At 42.3% G+C, this 16,881-nt stretch overlaps 1 protein-coding gene across 7 annotated transcripts in view; it reads right to left on the bottom strand.

Annotated features, from left to right (window-relative positions):
• Window positions 1-16,881, bottom strand: part of NFATC2 (nuclear factor of activated T cells 2) — a 117,661-nt gene that overhangs the window by 27,617 nt on the left and 73,163 nt on the right. The window contains exon 10 of one of the 7 annotated variants that reach the window (XM_050918115.1): window positions 8,319-8,404. The exons of the other annotated variants lie outside the window; for them this stretch is intronic. Within the exon in view, the coding sequence (XP_050774072.1) occupies window positions 8,319-8,404 (86 nt within the window). Of the gene's footprint in view, window positions 1-8,318; window positions 8,405-16,881 lie in introns of those variants that run through there. 7 annotated transcript variants of the gene reach the window in all.

A 16,881-nucleotide genomic window follows, 5' to 3' on the forward strand; every position in this document is an offset into this window, starting at 1 on the left:
TGATAGGTGAAGCAGTTCTAGGTAGGATGTGCTCACTGCCAAGTTTGTAAAATCTTGTGGAGGACACACTTCCAACCACAACCACCATCAACTCCAGCCCAAACTTTTGTTAAAGGGCAAGGACTGTTATAAAGGGCAGCATAATATGGGTACTGTCATAATACAACTATGAAGAATTAATGAAATTGCAAAGTACCATGGCATAGCTTTATGCTTTCAGAGGTAAAGGAGTAATGATGTCACAGGCCATAGAAAATATGGTGAGATTTTCCACATTGTCCAGTAAGTAGGTATAGGAACCTAAAACTAGACAAAGACTTCATTTCTTGATTCTCCCATCAAGTAGCTGGACTCATATACCCTGATTTTTACACATACAACTGTAAGTGCATTTGCACACCTGCTTTGTACACTTAAGTACCACGATTGTACACATGATCTTTTATATGGAATTGCAGTGTTAATACAAAGAATGACTTTGTAAGAGATTTGATTGCCTCATTGGCACTTAGAGATTTCTACATACACTCAATGCTGAGCAGCAGTGGAACAGCCCTTGGAGATATACATATATTGAGAAAGTTATGTTAATTGATCAGAATATTGGCTGTGGCAGGGCAGAGGATGATTTATGTGGGGTGTCAGGGAAGTATTCACAGAAGGGCTTTGGCAATTGGAAGCGGGGAATTCATTCGGTGGTGGGCTCACTAGCTTTGCGGGGAAGACAGGATGAGAACATATGACAAGTCTGGTTGGAGATCTTTAAGGTGCATAGCTGTTTAGCCAGTCTGTTGTCAGTTGCACTGGGTCAGATCGCTAGTTTACAAACACCAGCACCTATTTTGTAAAACCAACACCAAGTACCTGGAAACAGGGATATTTCATTTTGGGGGACTCGTTTTCACCCTGTGCTCTTGGGTTGCCGCAATGTATAACCATGTGTTGGTAGTGAGTAAAAGAGACAATAGAGATCTAGCTACCCCACATATAGAAAAATACAAGGTAAAGTGGGTACAGAAAACCCTCTTGAGGTGATATCTAGCTATTTCTATATGTTATACAAAGCAGAAAAGAAGAATATCCTGGCTGAACATAAATCCTGTTAGCCCTGATTTTAGCTTATGATGCTTTACAGGAGATTTGTGAGGGAAAAAAGGTAATTGTAGATGTATATGGTGCAGGATGCTTATAAGGTCCCTAAACCAGTGATAAAAGGAGGTATTTTATTTCCCTTTTACCTGGAATAAAAAATAACTAAAAAGCCCCATCCTCTATTTACCAGAGTGAAAAACTCCAACCCTTTGAGAACAGGGATGGTTAAAAATGCCTAATTGATTTCATGTTTTCCATCCCCCAGAATTAGAACCTTGCAGTGTGCCTTTTACCACAGCTGAACTCTGGGCAGGCATATAGGGGGAGGAGGAAGAAGGGGATGTGAAGTTTGCTGTGCAGTCCAGAAGATGAAAACACTACTGTTGTTTATAGAGGGAAACCCAGGTTGTCAGCCCAAATGAATTCCTTTGCTAATCCGTGCAGGCTTCATGTTTTCCACCAGCCCCGGCCACTGTAAAGACTATCTTTAGGAGGCACAGTGTGTTTGGAAAGGAGCAGCTGGAAAGAGGAGGACATTAATGCCAGCTTGGCAGGCTTTTTGGTATGGAAAAAAAGGAATGCTCTCTTGGGTCCCCCGACAAAATTAAAGCATATTCGTCCAGAGCAAAGTGATGCCAAGCACAACAAACAAAAACGGCTTTCCCCAAGCCTCCTGGGCAGCGTCCCTCCAAGGTTTCACAATGGTTTCCATAGAACTTGTTTTGCTATCATAACAAATTCAATCTATCCAGGCACTATGGCGCGCACTGTGTTCTGAAGACAAGAAAAGTAATTTCCAGGCTGGTTGGCCTGCCAAGGCATTTTTGTCTAGGTGCCACAGACAGGGACTCCCCAGATAACTGGTGCATCTGCCTTTCAGCAAACTGTAGAATTCAGCTTTTTAAAATCCTCTCGCAATCTTTTAGTCTAAATACAGAGGAAAGACGAGTTAACTCTGCTGCAAGGGCTGAGGGGAGATGCTTTCCTTGGTTGAGAACTCCAACTCCTTGGCCTCAGATCATCCCAATTAAATCAAGCCAGCCTGTGAGCAGTGTGTCTGTGTGCAGCAACATACGCTTCCTGCAATAAACCAGCCTTCTACTGCATGTATCTCTCATTGCGTACATAAAGGAAATGAATGTCTCGCTCTACTCACCACAATATTGTTGAAATGCTAGTAAATATTATGGCCTAGTTGCGATTAAAGACTTGATTATTTGCACTGCTGAGCTGGGGTACTTTCTCTGAGTGCACGTGAGTATAAGCAGTTTAGTGGAATGTAACACGCAGGGAAACCCTCTTTGAGCATTTTAGCTGAAAGAGTCACGGTACTCAAAGGTTTTAAATAGCCAAGACATTTTCCTAAGTGTCAGACAAAATGCGGAAGCTGAAAGAACTGATTCAAACCAAGCCATTTGATTGGAACCACCAGGCCCAGACCCTCAAAGTTATTTAGGCTCCTAACTTCTGCTGAAATCCATGTAAGTTAGGAGGCTAAATAACATGGAGGGTTTGCGCCCCAGAGTTTTGGGAAACTCTAGGTCTTGATCTCAACTATATGGGTAGCACCTAACTCTAGTTCAGAAATTCAGTTCAGAGAAGTCTGAATACGTATTTGAACTATCCAGACCTTATTGAAAAGTGCTGTAGAATTTAATAGGGATAAAAGAAATAGAGCATAGCTTACTCTAAAAATAACAGAATTTAATGGAGAATGAGAGCCTTTGATAGGTTCTTATTTTAACACCACCCTCTCTAACTGTATGGCCAGAGTATAAATATTAAATCTGATAGGAAGATTAAAAAAAAACCAGACAAACAAAATAACACCCCAAACACTATAGGAAGTTTCCTTTAACAAAATAAGTAATTAAGCTTTTGAGTTTTCCCATGGGGGTAGACCTCTAGCATATCCAGCACCGAGCTGGGCATTTCATAAGACCAGGCAGTCCTGTGTGACAGCTGGTCAGGATGGTAATATCATGAGACAGGTTCTCCGGTGATAACATGGCACATCTACCCTCAGAAAGTGTAGATGCGCTGGGGTGTGTGTGTGTTTGTGGAACTGAACAAACAAACAAACAAAAACATGTTCTTTTCTGATTTGGCCTGCATCTGAGTGAGGAATCAGGTCACTTCTTATTTTAGCCACACAAATTTTCTCACCCCCTACATTGCAGTCTCACCTATACTTGGAATGGATAGGGCTAATGCAAAACATTATTTCTATAACTATTTCATTGCAAAAGACCCGCCTGGAGATATTTTCCAATGTCACAAGGGAACATGTTCTAGTCTGATAATTATTTACTTGCACAAATACTGGACCAAATTTTCAACTATGGGTGCCTTGTAGTATCACTTGCTTTTTTGTGTGGCAGCCCTTATTGTTATAAATGACAGCTGTGTGCCTCTGAAGGCTATCTGGAAATGAAGGTGTTCATACAACATCTATGGGCAGATTGGGTGCAAAGGCAAATGTTGAGCATGTTACTTATGTCATCCACATTTGAAAATTTGGCTCCTTTTGGAGCTCTTTAATGTATCCAAATAAAGAGACTTGTCAATCTCGTGTCTTCCTATAGGACTTCCCTTTCAATTAGCGCCAAACAGAGGGATCCAAATGGCTACAAATGCTCAGAACTAGCCCTAGGCATTATTTGGTGCTATTTAAAATGAGACATTTGGGGCACCAGACAGCTTCCTTTCCAGTGGGCCTGTACTGCTGTGGCTAGTGAGTCTGGTAAAGGCTGCCCAGGAAAGTGGAGTTCTTGTGAAATAACCAGTGCTATTATTGCTCATAATGACCAGATATTTAACCCAGGGAAGTTTTGAATGCCATAACTCTTCTACCACTGGCTCCTGGCTCCTCCTTCTGGAGTGTCTCCCCTTCAGTTAGTCATGCTCACGCTTTCAAAAGAAGCTTAGAAACCACCTAAATAAACCAGCACAGATCGAGACATTGAAAATGTCATAAGAGTTATTCATATGTCTCACTATTTGTCCTACATTCGATTCAATTCATTCATGGATGATGAAGTCATTTTATCATTTAAAAAAACAAAAACAACCCAAACCTAACCACGCTTTGGGAATCTTTGATAGATTACTCTGGTAGCAATGATCAAAGGGTGTGATTACAAGATTATACTCCTCCCCTCTCCCCATTTCATTGCTTTTCTTTCTCTGGTCCAAATTAATTTGTGCATATTAAATGCAATGTTCATGGGTCTTCATGCTAATTCAGGACTAGTCCAAGATAAACATTATAAATAGGTTTAGTTTGTCACAGATATACAATTAACTTTCAAGTAATTTGGACTTTTCAGTAGGGCTTCAACCCAGTGCTTCCCTGGTGCACGCACGATTTTCCATTCATGCAAACTGTGTGCACTTTGATCTGCTAATAGCTACTAATGTGCTCTAGTAGAATTGGCATGTGAAAATCACGTGTGTATACAGTTGTCTGTGCTTCAAAGTGCATATGCAAGTGTGCACAAAGGCAAATGTGCACATGGGTTGGTGGAGACTGCAAACTACAAATCTTTGCATTTTGCTTTGAGGCAGTCTGCTAGTATATTACATATAAGGGCAAATTCTACCCTCAACAGCAAACATAAAGCACCCTTTAACATGCATGGGTGAAATCCTGGATCTGTTGAAGTCAATGACAAAATGTTCATCAACTTCAATTTGGCCAGGATTTTGCCCCATAGGAATTGTGTGTATGTAGCTGAAGACAGAATTTGGCCCATGCTTTCAAACTGGCATAGAGTTTCAAAATTAAAAGTCTGTACTGGGCCATAGCTTAGGGGACTGGTTGGTTTAGAGGACTTTTCCTGTGAGATGGAGACTATTTGGTCAGATACTTGGTGTACATTAGCATAGCACTGTATTGCTAGTGGAATTCCTAGGACAGACTTCAGTGGAGCTATGCTGATCTATACCAGCTGAGGATATGTCCCTTGTATGACTAAAGTAAACCACTGGTTAAAACCCAGCCCAAGACCGGGATAACAAAGTTATTTCTATCTGACCTCTGGAAGACACAGCACAGAGACCACAGACTTAATATGGCTAAGACTATAACAGGGATCAGAAATGAACCATTAGCTAGAATGGGCAGGGATGGTGACCCTAGTCTCTGTTTGCCAGATGGTGGGAATAGGTGACAGGGAATGGATCACTTGATGATTATCTGCTCTGTTCATTCCCTCTGGGGCACCTGGCATTGGCCACTGTCAGAAGACAGGATACTGGGCTAGATGGACCTTTGGTCTGACCCAGTATAGTCATTCTTATGTACCAGAGAGACTGTAGTATGTGTATTAGAGGCGGGCACACATACTAGAATTTGTTTTTGATTTTGAATGCCCCCAAAGATGTATTGGGGAAGGGGATTGGTTGCGAACCCTTCTAGAGATGGGATCCATCTGTGAAATTTGCATCAACACTTGCAAAATTGGGGTTTGGACTGTTGATTCTGACACATCACCATGATTTATATATTTTAGGTTACCTGTTACCTTCCCCTTATTTCTTTTTTGTTAACCTTCAAAATAATATATTATAAAATGAGAAAAAAGGAGTATGAAAGTCAGCAGCCTGCTACATATTATTGCGATGTAAATCAGCAGGGTAAGGATGTTCAGTCATTTTCAGTCATTTTCTCCCCAATCTCTGACTGCTGCTGGGTTGGCTGAAGATGTGCTGCTTGCTTTTTCAAATCACTGAAGCCAGGGATGTAAAAGACCTTTCAGGTCATCAATGCAAAATTTTCCCTACAGTGTTTCTTCTAGTATACTTGTCCAGTCTGGTTTTAAAGTTTCTCTAGTAAACTTACAGCATCAAAATTAGAGCATAAAAATGTCTCGGAACTGGTGAGTAAGCGGTCCTATAAAACAATCTGTGAGAGTAAGCTCATAGCAGCTTCTGCTATGGGCAGAAAAAGGGCTCTCACCCTGGAGAGCTTGCTTAAGAAAACCGACTTACAAATGGATGGAAAATTCAGATGATTCATCACCAGTTTTTTTTTGTTTTTTTTTTCAAGCAGAGTGGTCAGTAAAAAAAAAGTTTTTATGTGAAACAAATTATGATGATCAGGTGGAAGAAAACTATATTTTAAATGTCTCATCCATAAGGCTTCATTTGTATTAGAGAAAAGGCCCATCTTGCCAACGCTTTAAGAATTAACAATCATGCCCCAAATAATCATGAGATTGGCTACAAATCAGGCAATTTAAAAAGTAATAGTCAGGGTTGTTTTTATTTGCCTCTTGGTTTCTGAACCTTTGCAGTTTATGTTTCCAAGTATGAAACTTACTTAAAACAAACAAACAAACAAAAAAACCAAATAAAAGCTGATCATCTGACTCTAGGCACTGGGGCCTGGAAAAACATGAAATATTGCAAAACTCATGATAAAATGGCAAGAGCTGGCAATACAGTTGAGCTATGAATAAGGCCTTGGATACTAACTGATTATTTGGTTAAATTAACACTAAAATGCAAGGTACTGATTTCAAGAGAGTGAGAGCTGGATGTACTAGCAGAACAATTACATATATGAAAGCCTCGTGTGCTGGGGGTCATAAGGAAGAGGACAAATTTTCCACACAATTACAGCCAGTGGCTTGCATTAGCCATGTCAGAAGTATATGGCCATTAGGATCAATTTTTTCAAAAGGCAGAGATTTTGGTCCATAGGTAAGAAACATGCACAAAGCTCGTGATTATTGCCAACATGACAATCAGAGGGGCTGTATGCCCAAATAGCTAGTGAGGCATCTAGGGAAAAATTACCCTTGTGCATCACTTAGGCTTCATTTACACTTAAAGGTGTTGGCAGTTTAGCTATGGTATAGTTAAATCAGCAGAGACTTCCTAGTGTAGATGCAGTGATATCGGTATAAAAGTGCTTATACTAACATAGCTTATCTGGGTTCCCAGAACGGACACAAGCTATGCAGATACAAGCACTTTTATACCAATATAACTGCATCTAGGGTTTAATAGCAATGTTAGGGAGGAAAAAAAAATCACCCTCCTCCCATTAACTATGTGGAAAACCTTTAAAAGTGTAGACCAAGCCTCACACCCCTTGTTAAGGGCTTACATGGTGAAAGGGGCACTATGTAGGCCAAGTGCAGAGGGCACTTTCTGGGTGCAGTGCAAAGTGATTATTTCACCCAAGCAGCAATTTGTTCATACAGTTACCTGCTTTGAATATGCACTTATAGTAACTGCAGGCATGGTCATGCATGCAGTATTTTTATCATGCATTTAATACATTTGGCCTTTGGGGAAATATTTCAGTTAAAAATAGTAACAATTTTGATTTAATTAAAAGAATCTTTGCACAACCAACCTAGCAGCTCCTCTGCATATAATGAGCTATTAGGGAGGAGGAAAACGTAAGATTTATTTTAACATTATGTTTACACGCTTTACATGCTGACATGTGGTACAGTCTAGTGGATAGCACAGAGAACTGGGAATTAGCACTCTTTTTGTATTTTCACTTTTGCCAGTGACTTCCTGTATGAGCTCGGGCAAGTCACTTAACTGCGGTGTGTCTCAATTTACCAATCTGTGTCACGCAGACAATAACACTCTCCTGCCTCCCTAGCTAGTCCTGTTAGGTATAATTCATTAGTGTCTCTCTCCCTAGAGTGAAAGGTGTCCCAGAAGTGAAAAGTACTGTGGTTATTGTTGTTATCCCTTTAATTTGAAAGTGGAGGTTCTATGGGAATTGAGCAAGCAAAAGTCAATATATGGCCTTTTTTGGCAAGTGTCTTCCAGCAGATGGACATCTAATGACGTTCCTATGGTCTTCTTTATAGGAGTTGGCCGCTGCCTGTGATTCAGACTGTCTATGGAATGCAATGAGTGTGAAGTAAGTGGACAACAAGTCTGGGAATGGACTTTATTGTGGTTTAGAAGCTTTCAGTTCCCAACTGCATGAACACATTCCTTTTTCAAATTATTGTTTCCCAGGATTTCAAAATTACAATCGAAAGTTGTTTGATGCCATCTGGAAACTGACTCCTTAGTGCTGATAGTCCTCATCTGGTTTAGTCTCCAAACAAACTTGTCCTCCACCAGCAAGTAGATGGGAATTTTTCTTGTCTTGGTGCACCAGTTGTCTGAGAGGCCCCACCCACAAACACAGGGAGTGTATATATACTTGTACGTGACTATCAGTTCTCCGCAGTCCGCTTGCTCTCTTAATGGACTTTGCATGTTCTTCTGAACAGGAAATGCTTTGTCAGAAACTTGCCTGTGGGCATTGTGCTGCACCAATTAAAGATTCCTGAACTCAAGAACAAAGAGATGCCAGTGGAATTATGCTTTTAATCACTCGGTTCATTTTTTTCCTTCCTCCACAGCTGATTTTGGATGTATGGCGTGTTTTTTGTTGGTTGTTTTGGTTTGGTTTGGTTTGGTTTTTTGAATAGATACCCGAGAATGCTGCTAGGGAAACATCTTCATTTTTACATATGCAGAGAGAATGTTAAGCTGCTTATGCAAAGATTCTTTGAATTCAATCAAAATATTTACTATTTTTAATTGAAATACTGCCTTAAGGGCCAAAAAATTTTAGAACTGGGGTTCATACACATGTGAAAAAATGCTTGGGCTTTTTTGGTCTTGTTTTGTTTCAAGCGGCCTGTGAAAAATCAGATGTGAGCCAACCACGACAATAGTAATACCTGGCACTTAGCCAAGGATTCTTGTGCATTTTATTAACATGCATCAACTTAGCCTCACAACACCTCCTGTGAGGTAGGATAACTATTAGGATATGTTTTTACATAAGGGTACACCAGAGCCCAGAGTGGTTAGGTGACTTGTTCATGTCCCTGGCAGAGCTGAGAATAGAATGCAGGAGTCCTGCCTCCCGTGGTTATGTTCTTTCCACTTCTTCATAATACACATTAAGCTCTTGGAGGCAGGGACCATCTTTCTGCTCTGCATTTGTACAGCCACTAGCACAATGAGGCCCAGGTCTGTAGCTGAGGCTCTTAGGCACCGCCACAATACAAATAAGTAATAATAATAATTAATAATAATTAATAATTAATAAAATATATGGATGCACTGGAACCAAAACATAGACTAGTGACCTCAACTGAGACCAAGTGGATAATGCTGAGTAATAAGAGCGATAGGGCCAGCGTCAGATTGGCTAAGGCATAGATTTGCTTTAATCCAGGCGAAATTGCTTGGAGAAGGTACAGGCTCTACTCGGAGTCTACTGAATCTCTGAACACACCATCTATGGAAAGTAGTTCTAATTATAAACAGAAAGTGGCTTTTTTGATGCAAATGTTTTCTCTAATCAAACCGCAGCCCTGCAACACACAAATTCACTACCTTCTATAATGCATGAAAATAGAAAGAGAAAAAGCCATTTTTCTCCCTCATCTATAGGCTCCTTCATGATTTTCTCCAACACTCATAGGTGGGAAAAGAGAGAGCTAAAACCAAACTGTAACTTAAGCATAGGAGACCATGTTCTGTGCAGCCTGAAGTTGAAAGAAACAGCATGAACTCAGAGAGACAGCTACACTGAATCCAGTCAAAGGGCTAGATCCTTGGCCCTGGGTAAGTTTTCTGTGCTACTCTGGTAGCGTGAAGGGGACTTTAAGCTGCCTTAATCATGCAGCTAAGGCTCCCCTTGTGTGGGGGAATCCCCAGCTATCATAAAGCTGACATCGTTGGCTTAGGCCACCTGCTCCTTTACCTGAAGCAGATGGGGCTGGAGAGGGCAGAACTGGAGCTCAATGTGCTGTGATAATCCTGGCCCACAAAAAAGGTCCAATGAAGACTGCTTCAGATGGAATAAATTAGAGCAGCCCTACGCCCTGCAAATAACTGCACGTCCTTCCTCTTCTTTCCTCCCATATATATGTATAATCCTCTCCCTCCCTAAATACGCAGATGGCCTGCTTCTTCCCCTGAAACACACCCAGGGCCTTGCACAGGAGTACAGCAGGCCCAAGTACAAGAAGCCTCCCCATTTGCCCCTCCGTACAGGCGCCGGCCACCAGTGATTCCCTGTGCTCTGAATGTACAAAATGTCTGGGGTCGAATGCAGCCACAGTATGGGCTGGCACCACGGTTGCAGTCTCATCCAGTGGGTGGCACAGCACCTGCATCCCACCTAATGGATAATACAGCAGCTGCACTATTTGGGTGCTCCAGGAAGCACTGTGTTTTTGTGAGATACACTCCCTCCCATAGCATCTCCGTAGGCAGAGCTGCTTTGCATTGGGCACCCAGTGGAGGTCTGTGGCTAATGGTACAACCTGGTTCATTATTAGTAAGAGAGAAAACAAGAGATGAACACTTCAACTCCTGGGCTAGTCCTGGGGACCCTGTAAGGCCTGGTAACTTTCTCAGAGTGGCCGGAAGCATGCAACAAAATCATTTGCTAAGTATCTGGTGACACTTTTGAGTCATGCTGTACAAAGATAAGTAAAATCATCCTGAAGTGTCAATAATCAGAATAAAAATCTCATTTGGGCAACAGTTACTGTGGTGTGTGTGGCAGAACCCACAGAGAGTAATATCCTGGTCTTAGTGAAGGTGAGTGAAAGTCCTGGGTCATTTATATGCATCTCAAAGTGCAGGTTGGAATTTCAGTTCTACTGAAACATCCGCTTCAAGTGCTGTTTTTCTGTGAAATAATTTTGCTATAAAAGGGCTCCACTGAACTGCAAGCCTGATGAACTGCGGCAGTTGTGCCTACCGCCTTCCTTCCCTCTGCTCTTCTGATTACTGACACTCTGAAAATAATTCAGATATATTGCAGCAGAGAGGCTATTTTGGGGTTTTGAGATGTGGTTAGATAGTTGCCATCTGAATGACAAACACATTTTCTTTGTGAAGTAAAAAAACATGTAACTTACATATTCTCAGGCTGGAAAATCAATACCACTTTGGAGAGCAGCTATGTATTTATTTACTTATTTAGGGCCAGATTCTACCGCCTTTATTTACTCCCGCTGAGTCTGGCTAAGGGAGTTTTGTGGCCGCTATTTCTGTAGTGTCTCACAATCACTAATGTATTGATGTCAGTACCCCCTCACCAGGGTATTGTAATTATTACATTTTACAAATGGGGAATTGAAGCACACAGAGGCTAAATCAGTGATGCATTAACAAATTTGGCACCCCTAGGCCCTCAAAAAATGCTTTCCTCCCCCAGCTCACCTCCGCTCCCCCACAGTAAGCCTGGGAGGGAGGCGGGGAGAAGGGGAGTTGTGGCCCGCTCAGGATGGCAGCGGTGGAGCGGAGGTGAGCTGGGGCAGGGAACGGTTCCCTACCCCACCCCCTCCAAGAGTCAGACCCCGTGCCCGCTGGCCCCAGCTCACCTTTGCTCCTCCTCCTCCGATCGCGCAGCTACTCGCTTCTCCCTCCCAGCGCTTTTGCGCAGCGAGCCTGGGAGGGAGTGAGGAGAAGGGGAGTTGCGGCACACTCGGGAAACGGCAGCAGTGAAGCGGAGGTGAACTGGGGCGGGGAGCAGTTCTCATCCCCCCTGGGTTACTCCCCACTCTCCTCTGCTCTGCCTCCTCCAAGCGTGCCGCTACTCGCTTCTGCCTCCCTCCCAGAGCTTACGCGCGGCAAGCCTGGGAGGGAGGTGGAAGGTGGCAAGCAGAGTGCGCCTGGGGGAGGAAGCGGGCCGGGGATTTGGGGAAGGAGAGGAGTTGGGGAGGGGGTGTGAGCAAATTTGCTGCCCCTGCAAATTTGCTGCCCGAGGCCTAGGCCTTGTTGGCCTAGGCGATAATACGCCGCTGGGCTAAATAACTTGCCCAAGGTCACACAGGAGCTCTGTGACATTGCAGGCCTTGAACCTTTGTAGGCTAGTTCCCTAGAAATTGTGCCTTCCTTTTTGTACCCTAGACTTAGAGACTTCTGTGCCTAGTGCCACATGGGGCAATCCACTTCGCCCACTGCTGTCTATCCAGAGCAAGATGTTTGATTCCACTGTAAGTTGTGTCCATGATGGCAGTATCCTTTTCAACTGTTCTGCAGTAGGTCATTCTTTGTCCTCCCCACCTTCTCATTCCTCCAGGTGGAATCCAATCTAAGACGTATCTTGTGCTTCTAACACAGGGTAGCATGGAGGAAATGGCTGAAACAGGTCCAAATCAGAACCCTGGATAAAATCTCCCTGAAGAGCTGGACAGACTTAATTCAGACAACATCCAAATCAAGTTAATCTGCATCTGTTTTACTTTTCCAAACACAACGTAAACTGCAGGATAGCTTGGTTCTATGCTCCCTTTAAATAAAGTTATGGAAGGACAATGGTTCTGCCAGCCCTTACTGTGAGACTAAGGAAGCTGGAAGTGAGCAGCAGTGGTTTGGGAAAGTAGTTAGTGCAAGTGTAATGCCGACATACCCCGGTCGCCAGCAGGCGGGATTGAACCTGGGACCTCTGCAGCTTAGTGCATGAGCCTCTACTCCATGAGCTAAAAACTGACTGGCTGCTGGCTAAGGCTTAGAGCAGACTCATTTAACTCTCTCTTTAAGTGGTCTCAGTGCCACTAGCTGGGACAAAACACCCCACCCAGAAGGTGTGTGGGTTACACAAGCCAGCTGACCTCTTGTTGTAAGGTGGCACACACACCCGTGGAACTATCATAGGAAGGCATCACTGATGAGTATGTGTAGCTTTTCGTCACAGCAAGTGGCAATATTGTTTGTAGGTAGAACAAGAATCATATTTTAAAAGTAGGAGGAAAATGAGGGGCTAAGTGGATTACTCTAATAGTGTGTGCCAGCATCAGGGGTCCTTGCAGCCAAGAATGTATTGGGTAAAGAAAGAGTCATGATCTCAAAAAGAAGAAAAGCTGCTTTTTAGCTGCAGAGATGGGAGGAGAATTACTACATGGAGACAACATAGCAGACTTAGCAGCAGAAACACAAGAGGCCCAGAAGAAATAAAGAGAAATAATAATAATAGTTGTACCCTGTTTTTCTCTGGTGGCTTCCAAGATTGTTCAAACATTAACGAACGCTAGCCCTGTGTGGCAGTAGTGGTTATCTCCCATTGAACAGATGAGGAACTGATGGGGTAAGTTTGTCCAGGGTCACACAGGAACTTCATGTCAGAGCTGAGAATAGATTCTTAGTTCCCTGAATTGCAAGACTTTGCAATAACCACAAGATCAACGGACTTGGAGACAGAGAGGAGAGGGAAGGATGCAACTGTAATACAAAAAAACCCAAACCAAACCAAAAACCCCACCAATCCTGGCCTGTCAGCGGAAATCTAGAGAGAGAAATCTGTGCCAGGGAAGATAATGGAGCAAGTAATTAAAGAAATCATCTGCAAACACTTGGAAGGTGGTAAGGTGATAGGGAATAGCCAGCATGGATTTGTAAAGAACAAATCATGTCAAACTAATCTGATAGCATTCTTTGATAGGATAACGAGCCTTGTGGATAAGGGAGAAGTGGTGGATGTGATATACCTAGACTTTAGTAAGGCATTTGATACGGTCTCGCATGATATTCTTATAGAAAACTAGGAAAGTACAATTTAGATGGGGCTACTATAAGGTGGGTGCATAACTGGCTGGATAACCGTACTCAGAGAGTAGTTATTAATGGCTCCCAATCCTGCTGGAAAGGTATAACAAGTGGCGTTCCACAGGGGTCTGTTTTGGGACTGGCTCTGTTCAATATCTTCATCAACGATTTAGATGTTGGCATAGAAAGTACGCTTATTAAGTTTGCAGACGATACCAAACTGGGAGGGATTGCAACTGCTTTGGAGGACAGGCTCAAAATTCAAAATGATCTGGACAAATTGGAGAAATGGTCTGAGGTAAACAGGATGAAGCTCAATAAAGATAAATGCAAAGTGCTCCACTTAGGAAGGAACAATCAGTTTCACACATATAGAATGGGAAGAGACTGTCTAGGAAAGAGTATGGCAGAAAGAGATCATAGTAGACCACAAGCTTAATATGAGTCAACAGTGTGATACTTTTGCAAAAAAAGCAAACGTGATTCTGGGATGCATTAACAGGTGTGTTGTAAACAAGACACGACAAGTCATTCTTCCGCTTTACTCTGCGCTGGTCAGGCCTCAACTGGAGTATTGAGTCCAGTTCTGGGCACCGCATTTCAAGAAAGATGTGGAGAAATTGGAGAGGGTCCAGAGAAGAGCAACGAGAATGATTAAAGGTCTTGAGAACATGACCTATGAAGGAAGGCTGAAGGAATTGGGTTTGTTAGTTTGGAAAAGAGAAGACTGAGAGGGGACATGATAGCAGTTTTCAGGTATCTAAAAGGGTGTTATCAGAAGGAGGGAGAAAACTTGTTCACTTTGGCCTCCAATGATAGAACAAGAAGCAATGGGCTTAAACTGCAGCAAGGGAGATTTAGGTTGGACATTAGGAAAAAATTCCTAACTGTCAGGGTAGTTAAACGCTGGAATAGATTGCCTAGGGAAGTTGTGGAATCTCCATCTCTGGAGATGTTTAAGAGCAGGTTAGATAAATGTCTATTAGGGATGGTCTAGACAGTATTTGGTCCTGCCATGAGGGCAGAGGACTGGACTCGATGACCTCTCGAGGTCCCTTCCAGTCCTAGAGTCTATGAGTCTATGAGAGAAGAACAGGATGAAGGACTAGAGGAGAAAGATAGGAGAAGGGGAAGAAGAGAGAAGGGAAGCAAGAGACACCAAAACAACCATTGTCTTAGTAGTAGCTATGCAGAAGTAGAGAGCTACAGCACAATAAAACCATCCAGCCGGTTAAACCTAACCATGGGAATGGGAGAGACAAGGTGGATGAGGTAATATCTCTTATTGGACCAACTTCTCTCAGTGAAAGAGACAAGCTTTGGTGCTACACAGAGCTCTTCTTCAGGCCTGAGAAAGGCACTCAGAGTGTCACAGCTAAATACAACGAGGAACTAGCCATGGGTACAGTCATCTAAGCATCTACCCAATAAGTGTCACAGCAAGATTAATCACCATTTATAATCTCAGGAGATTGATTCAGCCAAAGGGACTTGTAAAATTGCCATAATCATATTGATCCGGGTTTCTTTTAATACTATGAAGTGCAAAAATACATTTTCTAGTTAGTAAAATGTGGTTTTTCTTATATTCTGAATCACTTTTCCCTATGGAAAAGCAAAGTGGTTTTCAAAACCTGAACATTTTGGAATCATAATGACCCCAAGGGCTCCTTCTTAATAAAGTAAACATGTAGGGAAGGGAAATATTAGTGTGAATAGTTCCCCATAGTCCAGCTTGGGCATAATACCTTATAATTAATATGAGGTTTCTGAAAATTCAGATGACTGAGAGCTGACCTCTGGTTTTGACATATAATGTGCAATATCATGATAATTTGTGCCTATTTAATATTTCCATTCCATGAATGGATATGGCCTCTAGCCTAAAAAATAGCTGAAAGAAGCCTCTGAATAAGAATACAAGTTATGATAAGGACTTTAAGGGTTCCAGTGAGCTATTATGATTTAAACAGGTAAATAAAATGTGTCCAAATGTCAGACCAAAGCATCTCTTTTACCCTGTTGTGTTACTTGCAAAACTTCTCCATAGAAAAGGGTTCTGTTCTGTAGACCTTCCTCAGACACAGCTCCCACAAACAACTAACTTTATATGCACAGGTGGCAAGCAATTTTTGCATGTGTTCCCAAGAGGAAGGCACCTACTGTGAATGTAGGTGCTGATATCCCATAGAGTTCAGTGGAACATTAGTATACAGACCAGCAGCCAACCTGATGACGAAGATATTTAAGCAGAAGCCTGGAATTTCATTCCTAACTCACTGCCAGTCTTTCACTAGCCCCCCTATTTTGTAACACATGCTTTGAGGTACAGTATATACCATTCTGATGCACTCATAATATAGCTAGGCATTACAGACATGACCCAAAGCCCACTGAAGTCTTTCTTTTAACTTCAGTGGGCTCTGAAACAGGCCCAAAGTTCATCAGCCTTAACTTTGAATCTCCTTATTTTCTCATTTGTATTGCAACCATGAGATTTTTGTGTGTGTCCCCAATATTTATAGAAAGGAGGAAGAATCTCTGATGCCCTAATATTAGAAGAATGTTAAGACACAGTGGCCACTTTTATTACAGAAAAAATTACCTCGCGCTGCTCTAACGCTCCTTTCCCTGAGCAGTCCCTGGCTTTTGTTTATTTTATTTTATTTCATGGCCAAAAAATACTAGCAAAATTCTCTCTGCAGACAAGGACCATTTTATAGTTGTAAGAACTGCCCCAGAATGATTGCTGTGATGGTGCCAAGATGACATCAACTGCCATGGCTGAATGAAGAAGCTCAAACATTTCAAATACGGGCTACATTAAGAAGGAAAAAAAGTGTGTCTGTGAGGGGTCGGGAGGAGGAACCTGTTCTGCCTGCAGCAAGCAGCCATGATGATCATATCAGGTAAAAGCGTCTTCAAATACTCCGTACTTCTGGGTTCACAAAGAAAGACTGACAGGGCTAGACTTTCAAAATCTATAACAGTGCCGGCAAAATCACTAAGTATTGTTTGCCTAATTTATATATCGGGTGTCAGAATTGCACATGCACACACATGGGACCAAAATTAGCATTTTGCACAATACTTGTGAGTGCAGTCGCAGTAACAGTCTATGAAAATTAGGTGCACATTTTATATACACAATTGCACAATCTAGCCCACTCCATTTCTATGCAACATTCTAATCAAGGGCTTCTGTTCTCACGGAAGTAAACATGGGTTTTGCTACTAACTTTAATG

The sequence above is a fragment of the Gopherus flavomarginatus genome, chromosome 11, assembly GCF_025201925.1.
Source record: "Gopherus flavomarginatus isolate rGopFla2 chromosome 11, rGopFla2.mat.asm, whole genome shotgun sequence".
Lineage (NCBI taxonomy): Eukaryota > Metazoa > Chordata > Testudines > Testudinidae > Gopherus > Gopherus flavomarginatus.